The 22,459-nt window shown below is 40.5% G+C and overlaps 1 protein-coding gene across 2 annotated transcripts in view; it reads right to left on the reverse strand.

The window, feature by feature from the left end:
- sec24c (SEC24 homolog C, COPII coat complex component) overlaps positions 1–22,459 on the reverse strand; it is a 30,411-nt gene that overhangs the window by 2,726 nt on the left and 5,226 nt on the right. The window contains exons 3-24 of one of the 2 annotated variants that reach the window (XM_042507299.1): positions 22,268–22,348; positions 20,818–20,938; positions 20,039–20,205; positions 18,298–19,032; positions 17,447–17,589; positions 13,420–13,528; positions 13,088–13,215; positions 10,957–11,095; positions 10,724–10,839; positions 9,598–9,722; positions 9,136–9,327; positions 8,925–9,018; positions 7,323–7,439; positions 7,012–7,182; positions 6,743–6,839; positions 6,511–6,656; positions 5,418–5,556; positions 4,936–5,054; positions 3,683–3,862; positions 1,641–1,826; positions 1,262–1,351; positions 1–636 (exon numbers count right to left, since the gene is read on the reverse strand). The exon at positions 1–636 is cut by the window's left edge and continues 2,726 nt beyond it. In XM_042507299.1, the coding sequence (XP_042363233.1) occupies positions 496–636; positions 1,262–1,351; positions 1,641–1,826; positions 3,683–3,862; positions 4,936–5,054; positions 5,418–5,556; positions 6,511–6,656; positions 6,743–6,839; positions 7,012–7,182; positions 7,323–7,439; positions 8,925–9,018; positions 9,136–9,327; positions 9,598–9,722; positions 10,724–10,839; positions 10,957–11,095; positions 13,088–13,215; positions 13,420–13,528; positions 17,447–17,589; positions 18,298–19,032; positions 20,039–20,205; positions 20,818–20,938; positions 22,268–22,348 (3,536 nt within the window). In that variant the 3' untranslated portion in view covers positions 1–495. The remainder of the gene's footprint in view (positions 637–1,261; positions 1,352–1,640; positions 1,827–3,682; positions 3,863–4,935; positions 5,055–5,417; positions 5,557–6,510; positions 6,657–6,742; positions 6,840–7,011; positions 7,183–7,322; positions 7,440–8,924; positions 9,019–9,135; positions 9,328–9,597; positions 9,723–10,723; positions 10,840–10,956; positions 11,096–13,087; positions 13,216–13,419; positions 13,529–17,446; positions 17,590–18,297; positions 19,033–20,038; positions 20,206–20,817; positions 20,939–22,267; positions 22,349–22,459) is intronic. The other variant, XM_042507300.1, reaches the window with a different exon arrangement.

Consider the following 22,459-nt stretch of genomic DNA (forward strand, 5'->3'; position numbering starts at 1 on the left):
TCTAATGTAGGTAGATGTCCTTCACTCTATTGGGATTCAATCATATAAAAAGTGTTTTGCTATCTGAGGGTCATTAATGCACCCAAAACAGCCTTTCAGTGCTAGTAATACAGACAGTTCACCGACTACAGTCAACACCAGCCGCCTCCGTCACTCACGCAGTCTGTTGCATACATAATTGTTCACTTGTGTATGTACATTACCCTCCCTCGTCAGTTATTTTGCTCCAGCTGTGTCGGAGCAGTAGATTTGAGGCAGAGTAAAGCTCTATTAACATCAGACTCTCTCACGCACACGCTCGCACTAACACACGCACACACAACGAAATCTGCCAGCCGGTCTCTCAGCTGACAGACAGCAAGGAGAGCTTTAGTATATTAGGTTAAAAAAAAAAGAAAAGAAAAAGAGATAAAGCGCTTTCTTTCACAAGGAAGGGTGAACCAGGGGGCGGGGGCGGTGTTCGGGTTACACAGGTGAAGGTGTGTATCTGTGCGCCTAGCTGAGAAGCTGGCGGATCTCCTTGTGCATGTGACACAAGAAGTCCACGTATGACGCTCCCCCGCTGGCGCTCTTGTCCTCGACCAGGAAGTGCCTGAATATCAGCTCGGCTCTGTCTTCCTGTTTCACCACCATCAGCTGCGAAGAGGAAGAGAGAGACGTGTGACGAGGACCGGCTGTCAAAACTTTATGTGTCGGTACAAGAAGGAACAAAAACTGTCAAGCTGGGCTGCAAAAAAAATATTTTTACTTCTGCTGACTCATCATTTTGTTTCTAAAACTTAGCATAGTAAACAATGTTCATCCAAGACATCTACAAATTCCTTATTTGTACTTAACTAACAGCCAAACCAGGCTCCCTACAGCTTAAGGCAAGTCAGATTTAATACTTTTTAAGAGTTTTTATCGCCACTCAAATTAAAATTAAAGACCATTTTTACAATAACCCAAAAATGTAGAACAGAAAAAAAGAAAAACATGAACCGCCATCAATCACTTATTAGTGGCTTTATAGCTTTTGCTTTGTTTTGTTTGTCAAAGCACTTTGTAAACGGTGTTTTTAAAGGTGCTATATAAATAAAGTTATTATTATTATTATTATTATTATTATTATTATTATTATTACAAGTTGGCCATATATTTACTTCAAGGATTTTTTATTTTTATTTTTTAAATGAACAGGACAGAGAAATAACAAAAGGGGGACACAAAGTGTTTGGACTTTAAGTCACCGCAGACATAATGCGGAAAAGAGAAAAAGTACCTTCATGTATCGTGATCGCTGCGCTCTGGAGGATTCGATGATCTCTCTGAGTCTCTGAGATAAGGGGTTATCCAGCACTGGCAGACTTGACTGAAACGAAGAGCAGTCACACCCACAGATTATAAAAAAAAAGTTACAAATAATGCTGCAAAAATATATAAAGCAGTACTGATATTAGGACTATTAAAGGTGACGGAGGGAAAAAAGCAGAAAACATCTGAGGAATAAAGTGTGGTATACTAAAGAACAGCTGCGACTTGTTGTTTGACTTATTATTTGGACGGCCGTCCCTCGTAAACACATTGACCTGCAGGCAGAGGGTCGGTCAGTCAGCTACGGTCTACAAGCACAACACGGAGGCGGATCTGGTTCCTCTCACCAAGCTCGGGTCGATCTGGCTGAAGCTCGGCGTGCCGAAGATGTTGAGCAGCAGCTCCTGCTGAGCGCTGGCTCCCACCCACAGGAAGAGGTGGAGTCCCGTCTCCAGGAGGTAAACTCCGCCTTTAGACAGCCTTTCCTCCGAGTCCCTCACCGCCACCGGCAGCGACCCGCTTTCCAACTTCACCTAGAGGAAACGATAATAGATGAATGTGTTAGCGCTGCCATCTACTGGACAAACACTTGGCTGCACAAGTGCTTCTTTTTACTCCCCTGCGAACATCACTCCTGTTTAAACGGCAAAGATGAACACAAACTTAAAGCACAATCTGAAAATGTATCACAAGGCAGCTGAGGAGCTTTTAAAACACCACACTCAACATCCGTGTGAGAAGTTAAACAAATACAACGAAGGGTTTGTGTAACACAACGCCTCTTTGCAGAGATAAAACTTAAAATCTTTCCCACTTTCTTTAGAAGATTTTCAAGAGAAACATCAACTTTCAGGACTTTAGAGGCTCTGTACGAAAACATAAATGATACATAACGCTATAATGTGTAAATGTACATAAGAAAAATAACAATGAAATATATTAAAAGTAAAATTAATAATCTAAAATGGTTTTCTTATATGGTGATGTCTAGAAATAATCTAAATTGAATAATCTGAACTAATAAAGTGTATTTTCAGCTTCAGACTAATAAAAAAATCCTTATGATGGTCTTTTCTTATTCACAGTTTTAACACTAGAGTGTGCAAAAGCTTGCAGCTTTTACCTCGCGACGACACTATTGTAGGGGATCAAAATAAGGTGTAGAGACGTGAGCGCGGGCCCAGTCTCAGACTGTACTCGGACACACGGCAGAGCTGATTCAGTCCACAACGCTGCAGACTTTGCACGTGAGAATCACACACAGTGTCGCTGTGATGGAGGACGTTCAAAAGCATCATCATCAAAAACAGCCCTCTGTCTGCTTCTTTGTTCTGTCAGAGCATTAATATGCAGATTTATTTTCATCTGGTTTTGACAAACAGTTTTATTAATAACACGCAGGCTGTAATCATGACGAGTAAGACAGCGGCAAACACTTTTAACGCTTTTATGAAACTTTAGATCAGTTGTGAGCCCTGGCCCTTTGATGATCACAGAAATGCCTCTGCCCGTAGAAAACAGGGCCAACTTTCTCTCACAGTTTACCTCCACGTCTGTGAAAACATGGATGCTTCACACACATCTTCCCCCGGCAGCGCAGGAGATCTCTACAACCAGTAGTTTGAAGGAGGACGCCCAAGATTAGTGTCCCCGATTCAGTATCCAGCCAAAATGTTTCCCCTTTTGTCTCCGAATTATGATGCTGAATAATGGCCAGAAACATGTTTTTGCAGATCGTACTGGTGTCACAGTTTAGCTGACTTTTGACCTTTTGGATATAAAATGTAATCACTTCATCAAAAATATGTTTTATGAAGTCACAGTAACCTTTCACCATTTATATTCAATGCCACTCAAAGTCGGAGTTCAACCTGACCTCAGCGGTCTGACGTCACACAACAATGGCAGCGTCCACAGAGGCGCGCTTTGTAAATGGTAAGAAATTACTAAAAGGCAACATAAAGTATATTTGCATGTATCAAATTAAAATACATACATCTACTATCAAACATTAAGACCTGCTCTGCACATAAATTCACCAAGTGTAAAAAAAATACATTTACGTTTGGTGTTGTGTGCCTGGAACGCTTTGAAGTCGGAAATTTCAAATGGTAAATTCTGACCTCCGACTTTGAATGACGGCGGCTAAAGAACTGCCTAAAAACCCTCCAGAAGCTTCACAAGTGACATTCTCCAGGCATCATATTAGAGGAAATAATTACATAAACGAAATCTGTGCACATCTGTTGACTGTGACTTCGGTGGAAATTGGTACTGGGCCAAATAATTCAGGAAGATGAACTCTCTTTTTTCATAACTGAGATGCTGCACCATCCAACAGTTGAGGTGATGAGAGGAGACCTCTGTGATGCTGTTTGTGTGCGCTCACCAGTGGCAGCAGGCGGGGGTAGAAGAAGACGTGGCTCTCCGTGACGTCCATGCAGCTGATCAGCTGCCTCAGGTACGCCCGGTCGTCCAGCGACACGTCTGCTCCCGGCAGCAGCACGTCGCTCTTCAGCACACAGTTGAGATAGACCGGCAGCAGCTTCATACACTCTGGAAGGATCAGCTGGAAAACACACGCAGGTACGGTTATAAATGTGATGATGTGTAAATATGTGTGAATGCAGAGCTTCAGAACTTGAACACATTGAAGTGAATCAATTGTGCTGTTTACTTTTTAATAAATCTCTGACATTTAGCGCAATGCAAAACGGGATCCTGATCCTGCTAATGTTGCATAACAGCCATATAAATAACTCTGCACTGCTTGTTTTGGTTGTGGTGCACTGCAGTGTAGTTTGTTGGTCTTTTTCTATTTCCACATCGGCCACTTTACTTTATGTAATGTTTGTTTTAAAGTCCTCTTCCACTCAAACAAAAAAAAGTGTTTTTTTCTGTTTCTGTCCCCTAAAATGTGTGACCTTGACTATAATCAGTACGTTTGCATGCACAGTTTAGTCGAGCTACGGTTACAGCTTGATCAGGCCATTTAATTGGACTATTGAACTGATTTATTGACGGAAGTATGTCCAACTCTTCCACGGCAGGTACACGTGTTTTTCCAGCTATAGTCTGTATAACATAAAAATCTGACTTTTTCTAACATCATGTAAGCGTAGTGAATGGTTGTATCTTTGCAAAGTTTGTCACTAAAGAGCCGTTTTCACATTCCTCTGCTGAAGGAGGTGACGTCCGTGCATTTACCTAAAATTTGAGAGCAAAATTTTTGCTGGGCATCTCGATTAGGTGCGTCACTAATACATATATGCCGCTATTCTCTGTTACAGTCCTTCCCCGGCTGCGATGACGACGCAGAGATGCTGAGATAGGAAAGACGAGAAATGCTGACCAATCAGAGCAGACTGGCCTTTTTTCAGGAGGGGGGCTTAAAGAGACTAAAACAGAGCGTCTCTGACAGAGGGCGAACACAAGTGTTCCAGCAGCAACACTGCGAAGTACATAAAGTGCTTTTTTGACTCTAAAAGCATGTAAACAGGTTCTAGTTTGAGCTTGAAAATGATGAATAGGTCCTTTATAAAATATGCCTGGAGGGAGACTTAAACACCTGGTATTCCTCTCAGTGACGGTGCATGAGAAATCTGATATATATATACACAGTGAGCTGAGGGTTTTCAGTACCTGACCAGCTGATGAGGGGCTTGCACAGTTCTTTCGGTAGCAGGCCAAAATCTGAGCGCACTGGTTGACCAGAGTGTCTCTCACCGCCTTAGTGGGGTTGTTCAGGAGGCCTCGGTAAGCTGCAACACACAAAAACAAGAAAATAAGGCGTATAATCCTGAAAGGGAACCAATTACAAACAGCTTTTCATAAAATCAACAGACATCTGCAGCTAACCGTCACATTATCACGTGGATGCTGAGTGATTGACGCCCTGCTTCTAACTTAAAGCTGCAAACATTCACAAAGAGCAGCTGCAGCTCCACTGAAGCCGCTGTGCTTGACAGTATTTTTAGAAAATGTTTTTCATTTCTCCACTCACACCTTATTCTGACTCTTAGAGTAAAACGCTAGATGTGTACATTCGTATGGTTGTCGCTCCTCCGCTCAGAGACACTGAACAGCAGTGAAGCAGATATTCTGCTGTGTAAGCTCGTCCTCACCGTATTTGGAGAAGAAGTTGATGATTGTGTCGGTCTCACAGTTGCGGTAGAGGTCAGCCAGCTGCGAGCAGCAGTTGACCGCCATGTTGTGGATGCGGAGACGCCTTTGGCCGCTGCAGCTGGTGTACAGCACGGCGCACTAGAGGTAAACAAAAAACATGCATTTCTTACAAATGAACTGGCTCGGGCAGAGTTGGCAGTTTTTTCAGCTTTACTAAATGCAGCTGTGCATCAGGCTTTCCAGGTTAAAACTGCAATGAAGGCAGAACCTTCAAAAATGACTGGTGAGTATTTACTGAAGGAGGACAATGTCATTTTCCCCTAACATTTATTGTAGAATTAAACATGACTTTTGATAAGAAAAAGCAAGATAATCTATGTTAAATGTTGAAAAAAAAATCATTTTTAGAGTGGAACACAATGATGCCAATGAACATATAGTATCATAAAACTATCTATTTGGTTTACCGATAAAAGTGGGAAATATCTGGCATTTCTGCACAGTTTTCTGGGCAATTTTGTTTTTCACAACTGCATGTGAGATTCCACGAGTTGAATCATGATTTCCATGATTTTAAGAACATGAATTTATTAAATTATTTTCAGGAAAAAAAGATTAATAAAATCTGACTTCCTGAGCATTTTTTTAAGACTTTTGAAATACTATTTAAGTCAATTTAATACCAATAAAAGCCTTATTTTAAGATGAATGAATTTAATGCCTTTTAAGACTTTTCAAGGATCCGCGGGAGCCCTGGTCACAACGCAAATACAGGCTCAGCCAGTTTGCATCAAATCAAACCAGTTTAAGTTTGTACACAAGAACAGACTGTTAAAATCCGAAATTTACCCAACTCTACTTGCGAGTTGTTATTACAGCCGTCTAATATAAAATTATTCGGATGCCTCGTTAACAGACTGATTGATTTGATGTCAGCGACGTCAGATTAGGTTACCTGAAGTAATCTGACTCACTGGTGTTTTGGAAATATTCAGAGCTAAGGTCATCCTCAAATAGCTGATTTGGAAGCTATAAATTAAAATGTGTTTCCTTCTCCTAAAAGGATTTCTTTGCACACAAAAACATGCACACCTGCATGAGAGCCCCCGACTCCTCGCTGAGTTTGTCATCGTGTTTGAACTCGACCGTGATGGCCTTGTCACAGTCCAGGCCTGCAAGCTCCACATCTGTCGTGTTGCTCATGAAGAAGGAGCCGAAGAAGTCTGTCGCTCGGATACCTGAGAGGAGCGCATTGTCAAGTCAGTTATCTCAGTTTTTTTGTGCGTTTCTTTTTTTTTTTTTTTTTAAAGTATGAGAGCCTCACCTGTGCTGGTTCGCACCCTCATGACGGCATCAAAGCCTACGAGTTTCTGAACATCTCGTCTAAGGTCGTTGAGGAATCGCTCCTTGTCCGACTGAGCCTGGGATAGAAACAACATCACAGGTTATAAATTAAAGTTACATGTTGCGTGCAAATAACACTGAAGCGAAACGGCTACAGGTGCTACAGTGCATCATCAAACTCTGCCTAAATATAATCCACGTCCAAGATCAGAATGACACAGAGAGAAAGACAGCAAGATTTTCTCTCACCTGGAAGTAGGTGTATTTGTAGACAGAACCTCCAGTGGAGACAGGAACCACCCCTAACGTGGCAACGTCCACATACTGGTTGGGGAACAGGAAGAGATCCACGCAACAGCCCTGTGCTACACACTCCTTCGCCAGGTTGTTGTAGAAACTCACCTGGGGCTGAAACAGAGACTGAGGGCGACAGGAGAGGACGGGGAGTCAGTGTGGAGTCTTTTTTGTCCCAAATATATGACAGATATATATAAAGATGCTACATACAACAGACTACAATGTAAAAACACAATACATTTACGTGCTACACTGACATTTACCTTCTCCTTATCTGTCCCAATCAGCTTCTTGTCTTCTCTGTTCTTGAGTTTTCCAGGAGCCTCTGCGATGGGCAGAGATGTGTGGAACACAAACAGCTTCCCTGAGCAGTCTGCAGCCTGAGAAAAAAACCCCACAGAAACATTAAACACATCAGGGCAGGCTTATCAGCAGTACAGAGATGGCGCCATGACGGAGATCAAGCCTGAGTCATTTCTGCAGATTTGTGGTTTCAGAGTCTTACAGAGAGTGATCAACACAGCCCAAAAAATCAGCTCTGCTCTTCCCTCCCTAGAGGAAATTGCAAACTTAGAAATCCTCTCTAGAGCCACAAAAATCTCTCAGGACAGTTGTCACCGGGGACACTCAGGGTGGCAACAGTCAGACGCTACAGATGTCTGAAAACAAGGACTAGCATACTGAGGAATGAATTCTTTCCAACTGCAATAATTGCTTTAAATGAAGCTAAACTCTAATTATGCAGGTCGCACCGCATCATCTACACGAACCATGTCACTGTATCTTTATTTGTTGTTGTGTAAATGTGTTTGTCTTATTGTGATGTTTATGGTGTGGATGCGTTTTTTACTGTGTGTTGAAATAAACGCCTCACTTGAGCAGTGCTCCAATTTTTTTGTATTTTTAGTGCAATGGCAAATAAAGAAATTCTGATTCTGATTTGAGGGTTCACTTGATGATTTTGGCTGCTGACAGATGCAAATTATATCTCAGCAAATGTAAACTTGTCACCTCAGGTGTATTTACAAGAAACATAACATAGCCCTTTCCAAATCAAAATGTTTTGCAAACTTTAAACATCAGGAACTGAAATTCCTAAAATGGTTCCTGGAAAATGTTGTGAGTAAAAGCATTAAATTACAGTAAAAGCATTCAATTACATTACATTAAATTAATTTTGGATTTGGACCTTTATCATCCCCTTTGGCTTAATCCTGTCAGCTTTCAAGTAAAGGTTAAATGCTCCCCAAACAACAACAGAAAAAAAACCTTTAAATTATACCCAACAATATTTTCTTTGAATTTCTGAAAAACAAACAAACAAACAAAAAAAGCACGTGGCTGAAAATGTTTGTCTTCACTTTTCCACTGATCTACAGGTGGTGACATTGAACCAGTAAATACAGCAGCCCCTTTTACACGTTCTGTTCAAGTCAGAAAAATTGCGCTGTTATGTCGTCTTGCCTAGCAGCTAACTCGAAGAAGAACGGCATCCGGAAATCTCCGCAAATTAGGAAAACAAAGAGATTTCGGGAGCTTCTTACATCCTGAGCAGAGGATGAGATTAACCACCATTTAACAGGGACAGTAACTCATTGTTTTGAGTAAAAACTGGGCAAAACTTGTTTTGAGTTTTGTAGTTTTATTTTTAAGAAGAAAAAAAAATCAATTAAAATCATAAATCGGATTTCATTTTAGGCCACGTCGCCCAGCGCCACCTGAAGGATGCACAAAATGTGTCTTTGTGAGTAACACTGGATGTAAACAAAAACACTGTTTGCCATTTAAATACACAGAGAACTTCACAACAAGTGTATCAAGACCTGGAAAGACTTCCCAGACTTGTAACGGTAATATGTGGTTACCTTGAGTGCCTCCAGTCCTGCCTGGATGACGGGTCCAAAGACCGTCTCGGTCTCCCTGGTGTCTGCAAACATCTCTGGGATCTGGTCCAGCAAACTGGAAAACACAAACAGCCAATCAGTTTATCAGACCAATTTGTCTGTTTGTACACACCTCTTATATACATATTAATGTGTGTGTGTTTGTGTGTGTGTCTGGTTTGTGTCTTCTCACCTCTCGATAACTAGCCGGCTCTCACTGACGTTGACCAGGAAGCCGTCGAGCAGGGGCACAAACATGTCTGATACATCCGACACCACCAGCATCTGAGGCTGGGCCAGGCTCGACTTGACGTTGTAGAAGTGCAAAACCTTGTTATAGGTGACGAAACCGACCCGCACCACCGAGTCCATCTCTGGGTTCTCCCTGGACGCACAGAGGATGACATGAGCGTATAAACTGACACACTTTTCCGTCCCTCCTTCCTTCTTTTCCATTTCTGATTCTCTCTCCTTCCTTCCCTCCTCTTTCTCTTCTCTGCTGCAAGCTTTACTTCCTCCTATCCTCTCCTTTATAGCATTTTCCTTTTCTTTTCCATCTTTCCTTTCTCTTCCTTACCGGTTTTCATTTGTCTCCTCCCTCTCTCTTTCCCGGCTCCTTTCCTTCCCTCCCGTGTGTGTTCATGTGTTTGCGTACCTGGGCAGGTAGTCCAGTAGAGTCTTCAGCTCCTGGCAGACGATGTTAACCATGCCGCTCTTCACAGCGTTGTAGGAAACGTCGATAAGGAAGATGAAGGCAGGAGGCTGAGGAATCTTGTTGTTCTGTTAGAGACGATGTGCATAAAGTCAAGCATAGAGACAAGAACTTTATTTCTCATCAGTTATGAAGCATCAGTTTGGTGTATCAATGAAAAAACATACGGGCCTCTCTCCTGAAATTATATCAAATAAAATTAAAATTTCTTTAAACAAAAACAAACAAACAAAAAGAAACACTGTAATTGCTGATTCAGTCTTAGTGTTGGTGTCACAGCTGCAGCACTTTACAAGCTGAGGGAAAACCTGTGTCCAAAATGGCATCTTTTACTTTCTCAATGTCACTAAGAACAAGGCTCCATGGTTAAAATAAATAAATCAATTTAAAAAAAAAAAAAACTCAAAAAAGAAAGAAAAACTGGGGCGCCCATTAGCTCACTTTGCAGAACAGGCGCCCCGTGCACTGAGGCTGTGTCCTTGATGCAGGGGCCACGAGTCTGACTCCAACCTGCAGCCCTTACCTGCATATCATCCCCTTATCTCTCCCTTTTACAAGAGACTAAGACTAAAAAGCCCCCAAAATATCTAAACAAACAAAATATCCCTGAAAACTGCCTGAAAAGATATTGTACACTTACATAATTGCACAACAATAACATAAAAATATACAGGAAACATCTTGAGTTTTAGTTTTTGTCAATTTGGTCAAATTTGTAAACACAACAAGCACGAGGAGGCACGACTATGAGCCTACTGAACTTCTTAAATCTTGTCCCTGACAAATTATAATATGCCAGCTGTGCCACATGCCAGCAGTAAAAGCTGGCTTTAAAAGAGAGATGACAGTCTAATTGGTTAAATTCAAGCTACACCCAAAACACATCTATTTTTTATTCAGGAATTAAATGCATCACAAATTAGCACCATTTACTTAGAATGAGAGGTTGGACACGCCCTGAATACACTTTCAAACATGCGCTATAAATCGTTTTCACAGGGTCATATGAGTTCATTCAGCAAACGGTCAGTTTCCTGCAGAAAGGACCCCTTTTAATCCCAGGACTTACCTTACAGTAATCAACCGTGGCCAGGAACTCGTAGCTGCCCAGCGAGAGCTCCGGCCTGTCGTAGCAGTCCACCCTCTTACCAGTGTGGTCCAGATGCTGGAAGTAATGTGGAGGCACTACAGGAAACGAGCAACACGGACAAATGGATAATATCGGCACACGGAGTTTAATTAAAACGTAATAATAATAATAATTATAAAAAAAAGAATACATGAATGCCAACACAAACTCACCCTCTGTGACGCAGCTGCAGAAGCCACACTGGAAGCGCCGACCGCCCTCTATGAACTGCATGTACGGACACATGTAGGCCTTGCACCGGTTGCAGCGGATTGGACCGCCTTCGCCGTGATCCACCAGGTACGGAGGCGTCTAAAAAGAGATGCAATGAAAGGATTAAGAGAAGACCCCCAAATTCTTTTAGACAGACCAGAAGGAGAACACACATTACGCCAGTTTTTCAAAACTTTACATTGGCTGCCTTTTCTGCATTGATTTCTTTTTTTCTGCATTTTTTTCTTTTATTAGTTTATTTTTATTCATTTATTTATACTTGAGAGTCATTAAGGGAGATCCTCATTTTCAATGGTGGCGAGTGTACATAGCATTTCATAAGCCACCGTACGGCCTCGCACCAGACTACATCTCAGAGATGCTTTCAGTTTATGAACCCTCTGATCTTCTGACTCTTCTTTTTTTGCTTTTCCATGAAGTATAACTGAAACATTTGGTGATTCTGCTTTTAGCAGTGCCTGCTCCATTATGCTCCAAAATGCTGGAGCAGCCCGGCGGAGGATCTGAGAGGAGCTGGAAATATTGATACTTTTAAACATAAACTAAAAATCTTATTAGTTTAGCTTTTATGTAGTGTCTTACAATCAATATTTTTTTGTTTTTTATTCATATTCTATTTTTTTAAGATCCATTTTTGCTTGTTTCATATGTTGTTCTTGTTTTTATTTCTTTAATCTAACCGTAAAGCACCTTGAATTGCATTCTATTTGTTCGAAAAGGTGCAATATAAATAACACTTGATTGAAAGGTTGAATCTCCAATAATCTGGATATCTGAGGCTGACAGACTTGATTCGTACAACTTAGCTACAACGGTGACTTCATCTAAAATCATAATGTAAGCGGGATGACTCAAAAAGGACATAATGTAAAGTAACACTTACACCCTGTTTTATATAAAGTGTCAAAATGATGGAGCGTAAAACTCGTCCAGATGGATATCTGTTTCACATGTGATGAAACAAGGTCATGCAGCCGCTCCTACCTCTGTGATTTCCAGACAGATTATCCCACTGACATTACAAACATCCTGTCATAAAAACAACACTGCAGGCATTTCTCTGAAAATTAATCTTTTTTTTTTTTTTTTTTAAATCAGGATAAGGGTTAAATCAGTCCGACTGTTACAAAATCCCAGTGGAGGATAGAGCTGCACGAACGAGGAGTGGAAAGCAAAGGAGGCTTGTTCAGAATAACACAACTATGGATCTAAACACTTAAACAATAAACAATTTTAATTTATCACAGCCAAGAGGGGAGTACTTAAAGGTCTTGTTTTATTCAACAGTCCAAAGACAAATCTTATTTTTCTTATTCAATCATTATAGGTAAGTGCACAAGTCTTAGGTATATATGTGGTCCTGTTCAGAGGAGGGTTTTTATGTGGGAATTATGGTTACTAGAGTGAGTTAGGTTAATCTAAATTTTTCCAACAGATAAGTACAAGTATAAAGTAAAAAGACAGTTTTAGGTTCAGTGTTTTTTTTTTAAGATATTATTTTGGCTTTTTTCACCTTATTTGATAGGACAGAGTGTACGTGTGAAAGGGGGAGAGAGAGGGGACGACATGCAGCAAAGGGACGAGCCCGGAGTCGAACCCACGACTGCTATGGCAAGGACTCAGCTTCTGTACATGGGGCGCCCGCTCTATCCACAAAGCCGCTGACGCCCAAACAGTGTTAGGTTTAAAGATTTGTTTGAGTATTTAATAACTTTCATAAGGCCTCATATTTATAAAATTGAATTTAGCACCTGCATACACCCTGGCAGCAGCTCTACGTTCGGTCACAAACCTCGAGGTAATATGCTATAAATACTCCACACAAAACTCTCATGACTCGCAACTTATTCCACCATTTGTCAACAAAATCTTGCATATTTTGCATCTTGCTTGACGTCAAAAACGTTTCCTTTTTTGCTTTTAATGGCTTTCAAATTAACACAGTATTTAGCTTAGATGCTATCATGTAATCCCAAGTCCAGATAAGGAAGCAGCCCTGTCTATATATGGCTTACAAAATGTATAATACAGGAGAGAGAGAGAAAAAAGAGAGGAGGGGGCGTCGCTCACCTCATCTGGCGGAAGCGTGGCGAGGGGCTTGATGACGGCGGCCAGAGGCACCTGAGACTGCTTGGCCATATCGGCTGTGCAAGGCATGTTGTAGGCCGTACAGCGAATAAACCTGGGACTGGCATTCCCTGAACACACACACATTAATTTGCCATGAATATCAAAATGTTTACATTTTTCATACATTTCTCACATGGACTTTTCCATTTTTTCTAGAGGGGGGAAGAAATGAGTTAAAGGATAATTCAGTGAGATTTGGGGAGTTAATTCTGAATACTTCTTCAAACGAGAAGCTGTCAGGTGTGAATGTGCTCACAGGAAGTACAACTCACCTTGGTCTTTGACCTGGAAGTTGGTGGTGACCAGCGGTGGGGCCTGACCTCTGACCCCTGTGGTGAATGGCTCGGTGGTCTTAGCCTTGTCATCCTCTATGACCTGGATCTAAAAAGGAGAGAAGGAAACAAAAATATCTTTAAGTCTCACATGTTAACAGCAGAAATACACACAGTTAAGTGCACAGTGCATTGTCCCGTTGTCTCACACAGTCTTAAAGGGGGACATTTAACACGCATGCAGGAGATGACCTCAAACAACCCCTACACACACACACACACATCTGCAGCTACCAAACACACACTGAACACACATCAACATCTGTGGATGAAAAAAAAATCCCAATCAAGGTATGGCTAGAGTGACACCTCCTTGAAAAAGCGCAGGATTTATAAGGCATGCCATTAATGCAAGGGATTGTGGTTAAGTCAAAACATCGCAGGCAAGCATGCAGAGAGGAGGTTTGAGGTGGTCGCTGTCTGAGCTTGATGAATGACAAACCCTAAAAAGTACTCTCAAGCTGTCAGGACTGAGATGGGCTCATCAAACACACAGAAACAGTGAGATGGCAGCGAGTGAGGAGGAATGAGTAGCACAGTTATGATGGATGTGATGATAAGTGGAGTGGAAAACTGATAAATCTGTCAATAAAAGCTCAAGTGATTGCTTTAAACGGAGATTATCTTTTGGGCAATGTCATTAAGAATATAAGTAATCTAAGAAGGCCTGACTAATATGACTTGCATTTCAAATAAATTGTCTTTTAAGTCTTTAAGACACAAATAAGTTTCCTAATGAACAGTTTAACATTTTGGGAAATGCAGAGACTTAGATGAGAAAAAATGCTGTTTGTTGTCTTTAAAGTTTTCTTGCAGTAATTTAACAATCAAGATAAAAGGTGTTAATTAATGAGCTTTGGTTGTCAGACTTCTCATCTAGTATGCGGCACACACGAGGCTGACCAACTGTGGAGAAAAATGAATCAGCTGATATGTAATATCTTTAATATTTTATTAATTATTGTAGATATCTACAATTCATATTTACACTTCCCATTTAAAAAAAGATAACAAAAATTAACATAATCCCTAATGGGAAAATATACAGTCAAAATATTAAAAAGTGGGTTTTTCAGCTCTGAAACTACATTTAACAAGAGCTATGTTACTCTTTTTTTTTTTTTAAAGCAGGACCAAATAACTCTTAGATGTGATATAACTTTATTAACACTACACAGAATTCAAATTGGGTTTTATTAACATGGAAATATGAGTATTTTAAAGTTAACAACTCTTTGTTCAGGTAAAAAAAATCATTTGGTTAGTGTAAATCATTCAGCAACAGCTATTTACATGTATACATGTTGCATATTATCTCCTTGTGACAGTCTAGTGACCTGTCGAGGATATATAATGTCACCTCGGACTTTCTTCGGCCAATAATTGATAACTTGGATGCATGTTGCTAATTATCATTAGGCTTTCTTAGATGTTCAGTACAAACTTCAACCAATTCAAGTGGAAAAGCAGCAATTTGTGAGGCTGAAAATACAAACAACTGCAAAAATGAGAAGAGAGAAGAGTTACAGGACAGTGCAAGTCCTGAAACTCTTATAAAATAATAAAACTTTTTACATAGACATGTGAGTGGTATCTTTTTATCTAATTCTTGGCAAGAGAATAAATAAACAGTTTTTCCAAAATATAAAACTACTACTGTTCCTTTAGACAATGTCATTCATTCTGTTTTTTTGTTTGGACTGTGACTATTTGGGCATTATTGCTAGAATAAATAAGATACAAAAAATGCATGTGGAGTATCAGTGTATAATACCAGTCCTATTAAATGAGAACTATTTTTGGGAAACATGGTAATAAGCAGGGATGAGTGACCCATTTACATGACAGAGCACAGGTCTAAGTTTGTCTTATTTCCAACCGGAGCCCGTCGTTCACAGTGTGACTATCACTGAGGGTGAGGGAGGAAAAGAGCGGGAGGTGGAAGCTGTGCGTTAGTGCGAGCGGGCAGAGAGGACAGGATGAAGCGGAGGAAAAGGCAGGCACACAGGAAACTTACTGGGCTGGGGATAGCGTCTGGATCTATTCTATGTCTTGATTTCTGCACAGCCGGCATGTCAGACGCTTGCTTTACATTCAAAAGTTTGTCCAGCAAATTGTGCAAAACAGGACAAAATAAATAAATAGAAAGAGTGAAAATATAAAGTGTGAGAAGAGAAAACTCAGCAGACTATTCCGAGTAGCAGGCAGCATTGTTGTTATTCAGACAGAAACTGATCAGTAGTATTGATTATAGATTAGTGGTACTGTGGACTATGACAGTCAAGCGAAAGTAGATATAGACTAATAAACCAGTAGCCTGTTTGACACACATGCTAAGCAGCAATAAATTGTAAAGACAGTTACAGGAGGTTACGCAATGAAAATATCACTGTTCTGTTGTGCCAAAGCTTGGAAATATCATGATAATCTGTCAATAATCAATTCATAAATGTACACTCTGATATCTAGGAGTGAACGTGATGTCCCAGATTGAGTTAATAATATTTTGTGTTTCACTTTTTTCTCTGAATTTTAATGTAAAAATCCAATTAAAATTAAAAAATGTCTCTTTTTCAATAAAGATTTGGCAAAAAAAGATGGTTAAAAACTGCATTATGACAAAAAATACATTATTAACAGACTATAAGACACTGTCCCACACCACACAAGTCAGCAGAGACACTATCGAATTCCTAATGGACTGCGATGTAAATTACTGTGTCGGACAAAAACAGACAACGTTATAAAAAAATACTGTTTAGTATAACACATTTAGATGACAGAACAGAACATTATGATACCATAACATGTTCATTATCATTAGAAATCCAGTTCAATGTAATGCTGAAAACACACCAAGCAGTGACAAAATATTAATAATCACATTTTTCTGTGGCTGAAAGGCATCACCTTGTGTTTCAGGCCAAATGAATTTCTTTTAAACACAGTAGGTTTGGGCAATTCATCAAACTTTACTTTCAGCTATGATTTTGGCTTGAAACATTTAGAAAAACAAGATAATCGAGATAAAAGGATTTCTCTGCCGCATTCTGTTTTGCAATGATGTTCTCGTTTTGTCTTGTGTCACAAAATGCACTGCTTCCTTTCACAGCGTTGTGCCTTTGCCTCTTCCTAAAAGCCCAAACTGAATCTCAGCCAGGCCGTGGCACGTTTAATTTATCTCGAGGTTGTTTTTCTGTTGAATTATATTTGAGGTTTCAGAAAATCCATTTTTGAAAAAACAAGTTTTTTCGTAAGTTTTCACCTTTCTAGTTTTCCAAAGTCAATTAGTAATCGTGCTCAGTAATCTAATCTCAATATTGACAAAATGATCATAATTAGGATATTCTGCCATAATTGAGCAGCCCTATAACATAGTTTAACATGCCACAGGTCTGCAGGTATTTACTGGCCGCAACCCACCACCAAAAGGTAAACTATCCCGAAATTTTTGTTTGGCCGCACTTTGCTGCTTTCCATTGTTATTACATGGCAGGCTGCACTTCAATGCTTGGTGTGTTTTTGGCTGAGAATAATTTACCGCCCAGCCCTGTGTGATACATGCAGAATCACAGATGCAATTCAATACAACAGCTCAGCCATAAATTCTACGTTTATAATGTCCAATTTTTGTTGGCATTGTCGGAAAAGTGAAAATTCAATTTGATCTTTATTACAGAGGTAAAAATCTTAAAGGTGGGGGGGTGGTACGAGAAACACCTCTAACACCTTATATACTGCAGCGCAGTACAACAACACCACTGCATCATCAGTGCGAGACAGCTTAGTATAGTCTTTATAAAACTAAATAAAGTGGACTCGCGTGTACATGTTACTTTCACACTAACAAATACTTCAGAGCCATTTTCCTCCCTGCTACTTTATCTCAAAACATGGTGTGAAGATCAAAAAGGACCAAAGATTTTAGTTTAAAAGTGTGTGTGTGTGTGTGTGCGCGTTTGCTCACCGGGCTAGGAATGGCATCTGGGTCAAGTCTTTTCTGTGCGGGGGGAGCGGGAGCCGGTGCTGGAGCGGGGGCTCCATAGTTTGGTTGCCCGGGATACGGGCCTGCATAGCCAGGCTGAGGGCCTCTCACCTGCCCAAATGCACCTGAAGAGACAACAAGGAAATGGCTAAGTTATGGAGATAATAGAGCTGGACGATAAAACTTTGAAAATAATTGCCTCAATATAACTTTCCTCGATAGCGATATAATAAATGTTCGATAAAACCTCCATGTAACTGAATCACACACACTCTTGTAGAGGGGGGCAGTAATGCACCTTAAACACCAGTTACCATCCGCCATTAACCAGAAGAAGAGGAAGAATACTTATATATACGGCAATGTTTTAACAGCACAACTTTTAACATGCAAAAGATTATTTTCAGTTTGATTGTTTTGAAAGTTCACGTCACAATGTGACTGAATTCACCACATAACATCAGCTATTCTGATGCTATATCTGATGCTAATGGTAAATTAGCAAGTTAATGTGACTGACTAAGTGGCTATTGACTAAAGGTTACGTGAATAACACTCTCATACGTTTCCTCGCCTGTAAAGATGATGTTTTTCTCAGTCACGTTAGACAGACTTTCATCGCAACTTCACGATGTCACCAAAGGCTGTCTTTTGTTATTGTTTTGTTTAAGAAACAATTTTTGTTTTGTCTATTGATTCTGCCTCCACTGTCACTAAAACACTTTGAACTTGAATTAAATCATTATTTGACTTTTTTGGTAGATAATCATCAGTCAATCCTAGAAGTTAACAACATAAATCTGTCCATGTCCGCTTAACGGCCGTGTCCTCACCATTTTGCTGAGGAGGGTATCCTCCCTGCATGCCAGGCTGAGGTGGAGGCTGCTGCATGGGCCCAGGAGGACCTAGAGGGCCCGGTGGACCTGGAGGCAGGTGGTTGCTCTGCGCCATGGAGGTGGGAGGCATCTGAGATCTGGGAGGAGGGGGGCCTGAGTGGTAGGGGGATGGCTGGGATGGAGGCGGCTGTTGTTGGGGGGGCATGGGGCCTGGGTACTGACCAGAGGCCATTGAGGTTGGAGGAGGACCAGGAGGAGGAAAAGACCCTGGCTGAGAGGAAGGAGGGGGCGCTCTAGGTGGGAAGGAGCCCTGGGCTGGGGGAGGCGGGCCGGGGACGAAAGCGGGCTGGCCGACGGGTGGAGGTGCAGAGGAGAAGGGAGGCTGGGTTGGCGGGAAGGACAGCTGTGGCTGGGACACTGGGGGAGCGGGAGCTTGGCTAGGTGGAGGCGCGGGACCCGAGAAGGAGGAGGGGGGGTAGGTTTGCTGAGCGGAAGGAGGTGGCGGCGCAGGAGAGGTGAACTGCTGTTGAGAGGTAGGGGGAGCGGGAGCGTTGAATGGCTGTTGAGAAGGAGGCGGTGGGCCTCCGTAGTATTGCTGAGAGGCTGCGGGGCCACTGGGAGGTGGTGGCTGGGTCGGGGCTGAGGACGCAGGGGGAGGGGCTTGGGTGTAAGAGGGTGGAGGTGCGGCTGAGTACGCGGTGCTGGCAGGAGGCTGCGAGCTGTGAGGAGGAGCTGAGGAGACAGAGGGACAGACCGTGTCATTATCTCCAGGTGACATAAACTCTATTATCAGTTATTAGTAAGATCAATATTTTATACATGCTGAATAAAATGGGAAAATAAAAAGAATAAGCAAGAAAAACATCAGCAGAATGCGCACTGGACACTTTCAGTACACATGTAGTTATTTCATGTCCGAAAAGGAGTAGGAGAGGTCAAATCTTACCCCCTTTTTCAATTTTATCCAAAAAAAAGGAAACATATTCTCAGTTTCTGCCCCAGTATTCATCGTACCCACCTCTTTTTAATGCCGCACGGAATTAAAGACCAATTTTCTCATACCCAAATGAACAAGGACAATTTTATTTTGCCCAAATGTTTACTGTAACAAAAACATGACTGTTTTTATCCAGTAAAAAAGTCTGATTATCTACATCAAATGCTGGAAAAATAACTCTTTTTAGGGTGGAGCACATAGGAGACACTGAACATACTATATTATCATAAAGATATCTATTTAGTTTACTAACAAAAGTGGGAAATATCTGGCATTTCTGGTCTGTTTTCTGGATGATTTTTGTGTTTCTCAATCTGCAGGTGAGATTCCACTTCCTGGATTCCCATCATGACGAGTTAATAAAAAAAGTAATTGATCAAATTATTTTACAAATAAAAAAGAAGAAAAACATGTAATAAATTATTTTGACATGTTACAATGCAATGGCAGAAAAAAAATCAGAAAATCCTGCTTCCCATGTCTAAGCATATTTTAGATTTTTGAAAGTTTAAGTCTATTTAATACCAATAAAGACCTTATATTTTGATTAATGGATTCAAAGCCTTTTAAGAATTTTTAAGGATCTGCAGGAACCCTGCCTCGATAAAATAAAACGAGAATTAAGAAAAAACAAGAACAGATCAATCTGAATAAACACACACACACACTACAGAACAAAGCTAAATCTTAGTTACAAATAATTATTCTGACGTTAAAATTTATAAATCCATCCAAACTCACCATATCCTGGCCCTGCAGGAGTTGGTGGTCCAGAGGTGATGTGCATCCCAGTCATCTGGTTAGTGACCTGCTGCATTGAGGGTGGGGCCCCGTAATGCTGTGGATAAGAGGGCTGTGGCCCCGACAGGCTCACAGCTCCCGGGTTGTATGGCTGAGACACAGCAGGCCTGCAAACACATAAAACTTTGAGTGTGTGTACATGCACTGAAAAAATTATCATGCAGGATTTTCCAAAAAAAACCATCATATATACACATTTATAGAGGTAATTCCTCTCTATCCCTAGAGGGAAAATGTATAGAGAAAAAAATATATTTATAGCTAATTATCAAAAGTACATATTTAAAAATATGTTATTGATTTTTTTTATCATTTTAAAGCACTTTTTCCAGGTCATTTCCTTTTTTTATATTTATATTTATTCGCTTATTTATTTATATTTTTAACTCATTTTCAGGAACTTACTTGTATCTTTTCACATTTCTTTTTTTGTTGCTCATTTCCTTCTTCTCCTTATAATATTAAAGCGTTAAATGGATTGTGTAATCTGATGAATGAGCTGAATTTATGAAGTGAAACCTGCACAATTTGAAAAACAAGCTGCTCCAAGCTAACCTCAAGTAGGAAATTAAATATTTAAGCACAGAGAAAAAATAATCCTAATCTGCATTAAAAGTTAGAGTTTGGGGTTCATTTTGATGATAAAAAAAAACAATGTTTAATAAAACCCAAGGTCTAAATGCAGTTAAGGGCATAGCAATCATGCAACATGTAATTACCTGGGTGGTGCCTGCGTCATTGGTGGGGGGCCATTCTGCATGTCCCCTTGACTGTACTGATTATATGGTTGAGGTGCTGAGACTGGAGGGGCTGCAGAGGCGGGAGGACCCCTGGCAGGACCTGAAACATGAGGACAAAACATTACACACAAACACACACCTGCAAAAAGCATCAACATCTCCGCGACACTTAATCCTGAATTCACTTTGATACCAATCTTTCAAATGTGACGAGATTAGCGCAGCGAGCTAAACACGGCTATAGGCCACCGTGGTGCCCAAATGCATTTTTAGAATTAACTGATTACGTTCCCAGATTTTGCCTCGGGGATCAGGAGGAGCGCAGACTGCATACGGAAACCAGGGTAGCTAAGACTGCGTGCTGAGAGGTTAAATTCATGGGACTGCTGTTCTGATGAAGGCCGGAAATAAACAGCAGACAGCGGACAGTTTTAGAACGGTGCTTTAGCACAGGGTCCCTTCAGCTTAAGGCGAGTTAGATTTAAGATTTTTTTTAGACTTTTTATTGCCACTCAAAGTAAAATATAAGACCAATTTTATAATATCCAAAACTGAAGGGGAAAAACCATAACAAGCATCAATTACTTATTGGGGACAATTTTGCTCTAATATTGACTTCAACATAAAACATTTTTTTGGTCAAATTAAAAAGTTAGATGATTCACTTCAAACGCTAAAAAATTGAGTGGAAAACAATGAACATATGCTGTTAAATATAAGAGAAGCTGTTGTTGGTTCCTCTATTCTGACCTGCCTAACGTTAAATTCTGAAAATTATTTTTTAAAAATCGATATTACCAATTATTTTGAGATTTCATGATGCAAAGTTGGGAGAAGGAAATTAATAAAATCCTTGTCCCAATGTCTGCATTTTTTAAGACTTTTAAGAGATTGATTTAAGACATTTTATTACTAATTAAGACCTTATTTTTAGATTCATAACTTAATGTATTTTAAGATTTCTTTAAGGATCCCTGGGGAACCTGATAACAAAGCAACTGTCAGGTTTTTGTTTTTACTGTTTTAAAGCTGCAGTTATGAGAAAGTGAGTTCAGTGTAGTTTACTATTAAAAAAGTGACGTCCATACAGAGGAAAAAAGCAAAATAAAACACACTGCCTTCCCTACTGGAAACAACAACAAAATGTGTGTGTACAAATGCCATGTGAGCAAACAGAAAATAAATAAGACCAGCAGGTGCAGAGATTGAATTTGGAACATCTCGCACTTCTTTTTGGAAATAAAAATGTACTAACTGCTTGGCTGCTATGCTTAACCATCCCTGGTGTTAGACTCACAAGATCTTCTTCCATTGTACGCTGAGAAAAGAACACGGCAGGAAGAATAATGCCGGTCGGTACACAGAGGATTCGATGATTGCAGAGCGTGTGGAGTGTGAAATGAGTATGAAAAAGAGAGGAGGCAGTTACCTAAGTCAAGAGGAGAGGAGAGGTCAGAGACTGGGTTGGCAGCCACAGCCTTAGAGGGAAAGCTTGTGAAAGGAGAATAACCTGAAATACAAGAAAAGAGGGGAAAGAGGGCAAATACAGAGAGATGTAGGGAAGTGCTTCAAGCAACGTGAAGAAATGAGAGGGCAGTCAGATTAGTATGCAAAGGCACAG

This window comes from Plectropomus leopardus, chromosome 19 (genome assembly GCF_008729295.1).
Source record: "Plectropomus leopardus isolate mb chromosome 19, YSFRI_Pleo_2.0, whole genome shotgun sequence".
In the NCBI taxonomy this organism is placed as follows: domain Eukaryota; kingdom Metazoa; phylum Chordata; class Actinopteri; order Perciformes; family Serranidae; genus Plectropomus; species Plectropomus leopardus.